The sequence below is a fragment of the Parus major genome, chromosome 3 (assembly GCF_001522545.3).
Source record: "Parus major isolate Abel chromosome 3, Parus_major1.1, whole genome shotgun sequence".
Lineage (NCBI taxonomy): Eukaryota > Metazoa > Chordata > Aves > Passeriformes > Paridae > Parus > Parus major.
Genome location: NC_031770.1, coordinates 80,913,319 through 80,925,603, shown reverse-complemented (window position 1 = coordinate 80,925,603; position 12,285 = coordinate 80,913,319). Strand labels below are relative to the sequence as shown.

The window sequence follows — 12,285 nt, the reverse complement described above, 5'->3', positions numbered from 1 at the left end:
ATACAGCACATTTATTTTTCACTTTTATATTTATTACACTGATATTCTGCAAAACTTATCAGCAAGTATGACATAATCATTAAAATTTTTGTTTGGGATCCTGATACTCCTTTCCATGGAACAGAAACTTCCTATTGTGCCGTGCTTTCTTGAAAAAGCAGGTTTTATTATTAAAGATGTTGGACTACCTTAACTAAAGTAGTTTTAAAAGGCCAGCTCTAAAATAGAGGATAAATGATACCTGAGGAAAGGCTAGGAAATCTTAGTAAGTGTCAGTAATACTTTGAAGTCACATAGTATTGCACAGAATACAGATGTATTTTGGAACAATATCTAGAGAAGGTCATGGCTGTCATCAGTGAACAACAGCCAGGATGAAATAATTCAATCCACTTCTGTTCCACTTGTGTCCAAGTTAAAATATGTGCATGCAGAGCTTCTGAGCAACATGGTCATTTTGTGTCTTTTAGTCATTACCTCATGTAACAGCCTGACTACCATAGTCAGCTCCCTGATACTTCGATCTCAAATTCCTGTTGTGGTCTGATTTGGTAATACTCTTATGCAAACAATTTGCAAGATGACACAATGGGCTGGAAGGGGCACAAAAGGTGGAGGTGACAGCTCTTACCACCCATAGTACTTACAGATTCTGCCACTAACTCCCCTGAATATTCCCCTACCCCAGGTGGGTACTAGGCACCAGGTTTGAGGTCTTCAGTGCTGGTCTAAGGGAAGTCCTGCTGCACTCCCTGCCTTGGAGGTGAGGGATATCAGTTCTTAGATTGCTGATGTCTGTGTACCCTGGCACCATTGCTGCATGAATGGCAAACATCACATCAGCCTGAGATTGTCCTGTACTGTCCAAACAATAGAGCTGGGGCTGACATCTGCTCCCTTTTATTAAAGCCTTTGTTTCTGGAAGACTACAACTAAACAGATTACCAAAATAAACATCTGGCCTTTAGTAGAGGAGTAACAAGTTGCTTTGTAGAGTCAATTCTATAAGCTCTTTAAAAACCCTGTGTAGAGATCTTATCAGAAGGTTAGGTAATGAAAACTGTCGTGTTTAGCTTGTCCTGTGTTGATCTCGTGGAGACGTGATCATCTTTTATTTGTGTATTTATTTAATATTAGAAGAGACTCACGCATGCACATGGATTCTGCCAGGGTAGCTGTGCTGTGTAAGAATTTTCCATTGTAATACTAATCAGATCAGTAAATGAATGTCATCTGTTCTGGAGAACTGAACTGCCCTTTTCAGGGAGGATGTTAACAGCTCGTTCTCAATGGCATACAGTATTAACTCAGCCAGTAGCAAAGTGCTGATTGAATGTGTTTAAATTATGAGTTCCTCACTACTACTTGAAGGAGCAATTATGTTGGCCCTTTCATAAGAACAGAGAGATCATAATCTTATATTAAAAATATTGACAAAGAGAAATACATTTGAACAGCATGCCAATGGAGTAATCTGTAAGTGTTGTCCAGTAATCACTGTACTTTAAAAATCGTTAGGAAAAGCTATGCAAGCTACATTTGGGTGAGGTTCTTGGTTTTTTGCTTCTTGGTGTGGTAAGCAATAAAGATTTGTCTGAGATGTTTAACAAGCTCACTCTCATTGCCAGCTAAAGCAAACAGCAACAAAACCAACGTGCTTGTTTAAAGAAACTTTCTGGAAAAAATTTTATTCACAGTTGCTGTCTTTGAAAGTTCATTAGATGTAATGTTCTCCTAATCTTGGTGCAGCAGTGAAGGTAAAATTGCTAATTGTAAATCTACTCTGTGTTAGTGTTTTACTTTGATCCAATGCCTTCACGCTTCTGCTATATTCTTTGAAGCCCAAATAATTATTTATGCTGATCTGCAGTACTGCCAATTTTAACTTTGGTGTGCAGTAAATAGTTTCTCCCAGCAGTGACAGTGTTTATTTAAACAATCCTGAGTATACCTGCTTAACAAAATCCTGAGCCAAATTAATTATGGCAGTGTCTGTAATTATACCACCGCAGTGATCTGGTTTCCCAGCACCAGGAATACATCACACTTAAGGTCTAGCAATCATCACAGCTGGAATACAGCTAATCCTGTGGCCACCTTGAGCTATGTGAACTTGGCTGTTGCTGTTGAGAGAAGAACCTACCCTGGAAGTGGGATTTCTAGAGCAGAGAATTTCCAAGGACCAGTGGTTTTCCTACTGGATTAAGATGGCATAAAACCCACATGAAGGCCAGAAGAACCTAAGGCATTTGTGTCAGATTTCCTGAATGCTTGTCCAGTGTCTCAAAGAGTAAACTGATGTTAGTTTTCTGTAACATTTGGGCAGTCCATGGTCTTTGGGATTACTGCACAATGTAGACATTAACAAAGTTCTCCTGTCTTTGATTAATCTGGTTTTAAAGAGGTGCAAAGCAGCCATAGCACCTTTTATTTCCAAGATAAACTGCAAAGATTAAAATTTTAAAAACGAAGCTGTGGGAGTGTGGGGCTTGGAGGCTTGGGTTGTTTTTTGTTTTCTTTTCTTTTTTTTTCCTTTACCATCATACTTAATAGACAACACTACATGGCTTTGCTGATTATGGGGGGTTGGAACTAGATGATCTTTGAGGTCCCTTCCAGCCCAAGTCATTCTCTGATTCCATGTTAATTTTAAAACCTAGTGTATGATACACCTTAAGATTGGCATAAATGGCCTTATATTTGTGAGACTGAAGGTCCATCAAGCCCAGTTTTGTCCCAACAGTGACCATAAGCCTAGGAAAGACTGCAAACAAATCAAGATATAAAGTTTGAATATTTTCCTTGTCTTTAGTTATTTTTCTGAAGTAAATGCCACTTTAGCATATTTAGTAATTCTTACATTTTTATTTCATGAAGCCTTGTGGTGGAAACTTTTAACATCTCCTTTATGCTCTGGAAGTGCATTCCATGTGCTCACTACCACATCTACTACCAAGCATCCTGCCACCACAGTGAGCTTCACAGCCTTCCTAGCCTTCCTGCCATTACCCTCTGGGGTAACTTTGGTCCTGAAGACCTTTGCAGCCAAAGCTTGTCTCTCTATCCCAGTTTAGTCACTCAGCAGGAGCTGGGAAAGCAAAGCAGAGCTTTAGGCCATACCAGGCCAACATTGTTTATAGGTGAGCTACAGGCAAGTAGTTCACCTGCAGTGGCTTCAGTTTATTTTCAACAAAGTGAGAGCTTATTAGGTCAGCTAATCCACTCCACAGCAGCTCATTGAGCATATTGAATGCTGCAACTGTTGTGGTGTTAAAACAGAGAGGCTGTATCCTGCTCCAGTAACGTGGTGGGTGATGGACCTGCCACCAACTTTAAGGGTGAGGAACCGTGCCTAAAGCAGTCATCTAGTTGTTAACTTGTTAAAAGGCCCATTGTCCCTTGAAATGGCTTTTTACTCACCTTCTTTATCCTCCTATCCCTTCTTTGTCCCTTTAAACCATTCTGAGATGTACTTTTTCCTCCTAACTGGCATTTGTCCTTTTTTTCTAACATTTCATACCCTCAGTCATAGGATTTATCATCTGTTTTTTTGGCTTTTCGACTTCTCCAGAGGGATTGAGCATCTCTGCATTGCTGACGATTCATATGCACTGTCTCCATGTCCTACTAGTTTTAGTACTCAGTTTTTAATCAGTTTTAATCAACTACCGATGTTGCCAGAATTCCATACATTAATGAAGTGTGACTAGCAGCTCTGGAAAGCACCAAGTTTCATGATTTAAAATGCTACAGTCAAAATTATATTTGTACACATAGTTGCCTTTGAAGTAGGGCAGTGGGTAGCAGTTTGCCATGCTTGTATATTTTGAGGTTAGCAGCTGCTCTCAGAGTGCCTCCCATTGGCAGTGGGAGCCACTTCCTTGCACAGGAGCAGGACAGCACTGCTCCACTGATCCCAGCAAAGCCACAGTGCTCCTGGGGCAGAGCTGCTTGGGACAGTGACAAGAAGGTTGTAGTAACTTGCTGCTTGCTGGTGGTGAAGTGTGGTGCAAGAAAGGGAACCACTGCCTTGCCAAAACCAGTGGATGAACCTCCGTGGGAGGCAGAATGTCCCACAGAACTTTTCCAAATGGAACCCATTGGGTCACCAGTGAGTTGGGCTCCTGCCTGGATATGAAATTCTCATTTTCACTGAGCTTGTGCTCTTTTCCCTCTTCAGCCTCTGCATCTACTGTTTGTAGCAGTGTGATGTTTTTTATTGCAATAAGAATTTTTATGTCCTCACTCATGGATTTAGTGTCTTTACATGTGGCCCAAATCTGCACAGATTTCCTCCCCTTCTAATGGTAAGATCAAAGGCAGGGTGTTTTTGGAACATCTTTTATCTCGCCTGTGTTACAGGAAAAGCCAGGGATGCCCACTTTGAACTCCTACCACTCATGACACAGCCATTGCGTCATTGAGATCATATTTCACAATAATCTCTTAAGAAATTACTGTGCCAAAGTGATTTCTTAAAATTTTTATAGGACTGTTACGCTTTTTTGTAACATTTTTTGTTTCACATTTGAATATTTTGAGATCATATGTTGTAATTGCAGACATCACTAGGAAATTCTCCTATTTAAAATTTACTTCTACTTTATCTAAAAGCATTATGCTTTTTCTCCCCCACCACCCATGAAAGTAAGTTTCAATAGCATTTAAATACATTTTGCAATGCAGATATTTCAAAACATCAGGGAGATTGGTTCTGGTGGATAATCTCTTGTGGTTCTTAAATATTCAGGTCCTTTTAAAATGAATCAATCCCCACTGGGTTTTGTGTGCTTTCAAATACAGAATGACTCAGTTTAGCTTGCTGCTTAACCTTCACAATTTTTTCAGTAAGTGAATCCAGGTTTGGTAATCAGTAAAAATGTGGCAAAAACATACCAAGTCAGGACTTGATAATTCTGAATGTAAAATGATAGCTAGTACTTGAAGAAAGCTTTTTATCATTAAGTATTAAATTACGTTACGGAGGTTAGGTTAAACAGATGTTCAAAAACAGATTTTGGTGGATTAACTGAGTGTCAGTCATTGTCTGAGCCAGGAGTGTGGCCCTTTTTCTTATGACATTACTTTCAGTCACTTTCCTGCTTTCTTTTCTTACCAGTTTATTAACAAATAGTGTAAAAACCATGGTCTTAGAATAGTGATACTTCTAGAGCTAACTGAACTACTGGGATTGAGAGAATTCAGGAGAACCCCAGAACTTGGAAATGGTGCTGAGAGATGATGAGTCACCCAAACAAACATAGAACCTTCTTTGGACACACTGTTGAGACAAAGAAGTGTCTGGGGGTTAGTGGAGACTGCCTGTGGTGCTTAGGAGGGAGAGTATTCCTGGTGGGGACCCAAAAAGTATTCCTGGTGGGGACCCAAAAAGTATTCCTGGTGGGGACCCCACCAGGAATAAACAGGAACCTTGTCTGCCACGATGGCTGCATGCCCACAGGTTGTCTGCTGGTAGTCTGCAGGGTTGTAATGGGCATCTTCAGTCAGTTTGAGTCAGCCCTGATGTTAAAGAAAGGGTCCCTCTCCCTGTGGGTTGTACTCATCCACTGCTGCCCTACCTTCAGCCCCAGAGACAGTGTGACTCACTTGTTGATGAGCCCCATGGAGCAAAGTAAGGTTATTTCTCAGGTAGATCACACACTGTCTTCCCATGTGTTGCTTATATAGCCTTATCCCTCATGGGTTTTCATCTGCTTTAGGAGAGTCAGAACAGACCTTTTTAAGGTTTAATAGTGTCCATGCAGCTTTTGAAGTCTCTTTCTTAGAGGTCAAGGGCTTAATCCAACATCCTTCTGCAGAGCTTCAGTATTACTTATTACTCCTCTAGGTATTCAATGATTATATTGTCCCTTTTTAATCCATGGCACTGTTGGGAATCCTTTCAGTAATCTTTCGGTTTACACCATGGCTTAGTTGATTTGCCTGTTTTACTTGGATTTGCTTTCTGGCAATTACTTGTAAATTTTTGTTAATTCCTGAGTTAGCATATACCATGTTTTAAGAAGAAAACAACAAAAAGTCATCTTAAGAGGGTTTACTCTTTCTACTTCTGTCAGCTAATATACCTGAGGCCTGAGGACCATTATATGCTCCTGCTGGCTTCTTGGTGTCTTTCACAGGTGCTTTTAGTATAGGGGGTTAGGCTGAGGAGCTGCCCTTGTGCAGCTATGGTTGTGTTTTTGGGAGGGCTGAGGCTGTTTAAATAATTATGCAACTGCAAAGTATCCCAGTTCACACTGATATAGCAGTGTATCGTTACTGAAATGCTGGTAAAGCATCTTCATCCTAGCACACCATAAAGGTTTTAGGAGAAATTCTGCACTTAAATACCTTTAAAATATACCCACAACAGAGTTTCTTTTGATGCAAGTACATGCTTATACTTTTCTGTCAAAGTAGTGGGAGATGTTGAAGTTAGAGAATTTATGTGTTTTTCTTCACCACTGTAGTTTGTAGTTTGTGATATCATTTCTGTTTAGGTTTTAGGTTTGGGTAGGAGAATAGGGGTAAGTATCAATATTTTTATGAGCATTATTAGGTGTCACTTTTTAGTCTAATACAAGGTGTGGTAATATCAGTCAGGAAACTAGGAATACAAACGTTGACTCATCTTTTCCTCTTTTAATTCTCTAGGATTATGATGGCTTTTTCGAATCAAAGGAGAGCAACACTGTATTTTCCTTTCTTGGACTGAAACCTACTTTGGCATCAAAGGTTAGTAGAGTATTGCAGACTTTTTGTGGAATTATTGAGATGTTGAGATTGAATTTTCTTTGATCCCTGTGTGGGATGGAACTCTGTGTTTGGATGCATTCCTGCTGTGATCCATACCTTGTCCATATCACCTTAATGCTAATGAAGTAATTGAGATAGCTGTAACGAAAAGTAAAGCAGTTTAAAGTAAAACAAGCGTATACATGGGAGTAATTTGGCACAGCAGGTAAGTTAAGTTTAAAGATTGCAACTGGCTTAATTATAAGAGGAGACAGAACTGGGATCTTTCTGAAGCCTGGCATAATGGCTCAGGATTTATTTGTTAGGCATTAACAATTTTTTTAATGCTGAAATGTTGGAGCACTCAGAACTTAATTTAACTTTTTTGAATTCAGTTTTAGCAAACACATATCTACAGGTCAAAACACAAAGCCAGGTAGCGTCTTTCTGTTGAAGGCAGTATAACAGGAAATTTTATTGCCATATGGAAGTCTGGACACTTGTTCAAACACAGTCTGTGGTGCACCATTTGGCAGTAGATCTGACACAGAGGGGAGGATTTTTCTTTCCTTGGATACGGTATATCTATATTTGGTACTAGTACTGTTTCAGGCCTGGGTGGTAGCTCTTGGGTATCTATAGAGTTCTTCTTCTGTCAGGAATTCATTTATTTCTGCACCCCTTGAGGGACAGGAGTAGGAAGGAACCTCAGCAGAGAACCACAGAAGCAGGTTATTTTGGCAGCCTGCCTCACCTTGTAGATTGGATAACTTGTCCTAGGAAAAAGATAGTGTTCTGGCACAATCTGAAATAGCAGCTTCTATGCAGCTCTGTTCCTAAAAAATATTGTGTTGGAGGCCTGGAGGGGTGTCTCAATAAACTTACTGCTTCAGTCTGGTGGTACTTCAGAGAGATGCATCCTCAGCTCCTAAGTGGTTTGGGGTTAGGGTTGCCTTATATGCAAAGGTCACAGGTATGGGAGATGAGAATGTATTAATAACATTAATATTGTGTTAATAATAATTAATAATACTCTTTATTTTTTCTCTTTTCAATAGGAGTCAGAACCATAGAAAGCTCATGTGAAGTATCAACAAGCACATTCCTGAATGAGTGACTTTATTCTTCAGCACATAACAGCTTCCCCACTGGATCACTGTGATAGAGCAAACATGTCATTAGTAGTAGTCTGCTTGCCATGAGATGGTGCTCTCCAATAATGTGGAGCTAATAACACACATATGAAATAGGATTAGGGCTGGGCTACTCATCTTCCATTGTAAAAATGCTCACTGTTGATGTTTCACTTTTGTCTTTGGATTTTGCAAGTGGCCCTGATATTCTAGCAGGCATGTATGTTTGAGAATAAGGATTGGAAGTGTAGGGCTTGTCATATTCCTTACCTTTTTTAATTCTTCCCACTACTGTAGTTCAAATTAGCTCATGATGATAGTTGAAGTGCTGGTGGTTATTAGGATGCTTGTGCTGGCTATGATCCAGAAGGTAAAAAGCATCAATCTTGAGATCTCAGTCTAAGCCAATAACTGCCATATTTTTGCTCTACATTTATTTATTGTGATGTTTATTCTAGATCATGGTTGTTTTAAGAGACATGGGCTGCTAATCTTGTTAATGAAGACTCAATTTGTCTAATGATGCACATTGCAACTGACTGTTTAAAACAAATTGCTACCATGAAGGAGGTGCCAAAGTGAAATATTTTGACATGTTTCCAAATGCAGGTGAAATGTTCAGTAAAGCACTTGGTGGCAATACTGGGGAATTCAGAAGAGCTAAAGGGAGTCTCATAGCTAATGATAATATGAAGTTATGTCTTAACTGAGAAAGTCTTTAACACCCAAGGTTGGAGCTCTATAGTTGGACTGTCTTAAAATGAAATTTTGCCAAAACTTCAGTTTACCTTCAGTAACACACAGCTCCACCACAAACCACATGAGGGTCAGGGGGTTACTTTGAGAGCAAGGTTTCAGTCCCATGGTTAAACACTCCACCATGGTCCAAGATCATGCTTAACTTGCCTAGCTGCTGTCCTGGTTATATCCCCAGATGTGGTCATGTGGAGGTGCCTCAAAGGCAGTGAGAAACCTGTGTGTGTGCTTTGCCAAATGAGGCCAATGAGTTTGTTCAGCTGAAGAACAGGAGCCAAGTAAAGGAAGTGGAGATTATTCCAGTGGGACTGCATTGATGCACATAGCAGAACTTAGGCCTATGACTTGCCAGTGACCATTACAGAATGCATTCTAGACAGAAGTAAAATTGCATCACACATTTTGAATCAAATCCAGATACATAAATAACAGCTATGCTGTAATGTAGCTTTTACTCTAGTGATTTCATGCTGGCAAGGTAGTGCCATCAGAGTGGACATCCTTATGTATTTGGGCAAATGAAAGACAGCCACTGTATAGAAAAGCTGCTTTGCAATCACTCAGACTGTGTAGTTTGAAGGAAGCCAGACTTGTAAAAAGTGTCAGAAAGCAATACTATCACAACAAAACCCCACTGTGAAGTAGATCACATATTCTGTTGACATCACTAATCATAGCATACCAGACATGTCAGCTGGAAGGGACAACTGAAGGTCTTCTGGTCCGGCACTGTCAAAATCAGGCTGAAGAACCACACTAGCTTGGATCAGATATGGGTTTGTCTAGCAGAGCATTAAGAATATCCAGAGCTGAAGATCTCATAACTCTCTAAGTAACCAGTGACATTGCTGCAGTGCTTTCCTAGTGAAAACTTTATCTCTTCAAGTCCAGCTTTGGCTCCTAGGCTTTAATTTGAGGCTGCTGCCTTTGCAGTGGTTTTTTTTTTTTGGCAGTCACAAGAAGAGATTGGCACCATTCCTTTTTTAATGACCCTCAAAATAGTTGTAGGCTAACATTGGGTCACCTCTTAGCCTTCTTCTTACCAGACTGAACAAACCTGGCTGCTCAGTTGAGCTAAAGATCTAGATGGAACAAGAGCACACACAGATTTGAAGTCTGTGGTTGTATTCACAGGTCAAAATCTTTTCCAGAGCACCTTCTTTAGAGGAATCTTGAACGGGCATTGATGTATGTACATGCATTTTTAAGAATTATGTTGTCTGTGTCAAGGTACTGTGACATTCTTGTAACCAATCCCATATTTTCATGAGACTTGAACCTCGCTATAGGAAGGGAATATGACATGAGGTGGAGCTGTACATTGTTAACTTCACCACATTCAATATAACTATTCCTAAAAAGAAGTTAAATATTTAACTTTGTAAATGAATAGATATATGAATTTATGTAATTTTGCAGTTGATTACAGAGAAGCCATCCTGGATTTATCATGTACTTGATATGTTGTAAACTTTGAGAACTGCCTGAAGTCCCAGGTTTGATAAATTTATCTAAGTGTGTAAGCATAGACACATGAGTAATCCTGGGTGTGAAACCCCAGGCTTACTGATGTGAAAGGAAAAAACACTCTGATTTCTCCAGGGGTGAAATTAGTTTCACAAAGCTCCTTTTGAATTTTGATAATTGTAGAATAGAAGGCTCTCGTTTAGTGGAGAGTTAGTCTTGTTTCAGCTCTTAAGTAAACCTGGCTTATTTCAGAGCATGTGTGTGGGCATAGTCAGTTGTATGGAGGACAACACTAGCTCCAAAGATATCCTGCTTGCTTGCATGGATTGGCAGTGTAAGTCCCTTAGAATGTGTGCTTTTGAATTATAAGTAGCTAGTTTAACAAAAAAAAAAAAAAAAAAAGTATATATGTTTGGATGTGAATTTTGACTGTTGTACAACAGCCTTATTTTTGTAATTAAAGCAAGTAGACTTCTAGTTTGTTACACAAGATGATCTGGAATTTTTTTAATCAGTTTTGTAGTAATGATATGTAGCTATCAGGTAACTGAAAAGGTCTGGGGAAACTAGAGACATTTATTGAAAGCGATAGGAAATTCTTAATTCTGTTTTAAATTTTGGTGTATAAAGCTATGCTTAAGAACCAAATGATCCCAGTTTCTAGCTAATACTTATAACTACCCCACTTTTTGAAATGGAGAGCAGTGTGAGTGAAACTTAATCTTTGTACCTAGCTAAAGTTGCTGTGTGGGCTGACGTGCACGTGCACATTCACTGTATCAGTGGCTTTGATAGAGGTGTTTTTGTTTGTGCCACACACTACTGGATAGTGCCTTGCCAGAAAGAGGACTGTTTCTGTGGGGTCTTCTTAGATGTGCTTAAATTTTGAACTGAGAAAGGCATAGTTTCTATATTGCTATTTTTTTAATAATACAGTAAATTTATTTTGAGGCCTGAGTCAAAAGGCACATTCTTTGTAAGACTGAAACAGTTTTTGATGAGTCTTCTGAACTCTTGATTTTTCCTAGGTGACTTTGTTTTTTTAATTTTCTTTTCCTTTTTGTTGACTGTCTAGCATCAAACCTTCCAAGGGAAGTGAACCTGGAGTAAAGCCCATAAATTCATGTTTACACTTTCTTTAAAATAGTGTCTGATTTCAATGTTGAGCAGGCCAAGTGCTATCACTGAAATGAAGAGTAGCTGCCAAGCTCTCAGTGGATTTCTTGCTTGTCCCTCCCTGTCCTTTTTCACCCTCAGGCCATTTATTTGAGGTGTCTTATTCAGGCATTACCGTGGTTCAGAAGTAGGACCCTGAAATGCCTTGTGGCCCTTCACAGGAGTGCAGGATTGGGGTGATCACCAGGGAAATGCCAAATCTCTTTGGTTTTCAGTAACTTATTCACTGATTTCACTACCCATGGCACAAAGAGTGGGAGGAGGATGGAGCCCTATATGTTCACCCTTCACAGGGAGCCTGAGTGGAAGACCCAGTGCAGAATGGCCCTCAGCTTGCTCTGGCACCCTGAGCAGAGGTTCTCACAGGGGCCCTTCACTGGCAGCGCCACATGTGACACCACACACCACTGCTTTCCACAGGACTTCAGCTGCATCATTGCCTATGCTTCACCCTCCTGCTCCCTAAGGAATTTGGGAGGGAAAACAACGTCTTCTTGAGAGCAGTCCTTCAGCCAGGGCAGATCCAGCTTACTCCCTTATCTTTACCTCTTCCTCATGAATGTCGTTCTGTCCTGTGTAGACCTCCCTGTGTGCAAAGCTTCCACTCCCAGCCATCTGTAACATCCCTGTGGGGTCACAAACACAGAGCTGGTGTTCCCCTTCATGGCATCAGTGTTCTGTAACTCAGTAGGGGAGGGAGCATGTTGCATCCTAGGTTGTGTATGTGTTATGTATTAAACTGTGTTCATCTAATAAAGAACTGTAATTCACAAAAAGAAATTTGCACTGTGCTGTATGTGCTAAAATGAAAATATGAAATGAAAAAATACGAGTTTATTCTTGTTGCGGCTTGCTTTGGTGGCAGCCTGGTGCTTTGGTTTGGGCAGCCTCTGCAGGTGGAAGCACTGCAGAACTTTTCACCTGGGATGGGTGAGCCTGATTCTGTAAGATGTTAATTGGCTTTGAACCCCAGTAGCTGCATGGGAATTGCAATGTGTCCAGAATACCTGCAGGTTTG

At 40.2% G+C, this 12,285-nt stretch overlaps 1 protein-coding gene across 1 annotated transcript in view; it reads left to right on the top strand.

The window, feature by feature from the left end:
- The window catches only part of SH3BGRL2 (SH3 domain binding glutamate rich protein like 2), a 38,110-nt gene extending 26,063 nt beyond the window's left edge, over positions 1-12,047 (top strand). Inside the window, exons 3-4 of the mRNA XM_015623159.2 lie at positions 6,655-6,735; positions 7,794-12,047. Coding sequence (XP_015478645.1) covers positions 6,655-6,735; positions 7,794-7,808 — 96 coding nt within the window. The 3' untranslated portion in view covers positions 7,809-12,047. The remainder of the gene's footprint in view (positions 1-6,654; positions 6,736-7,793) is intronic.
- The last annotated feature ends 238 nt before the right edge of the window (positions 12,048-12,285 follow it).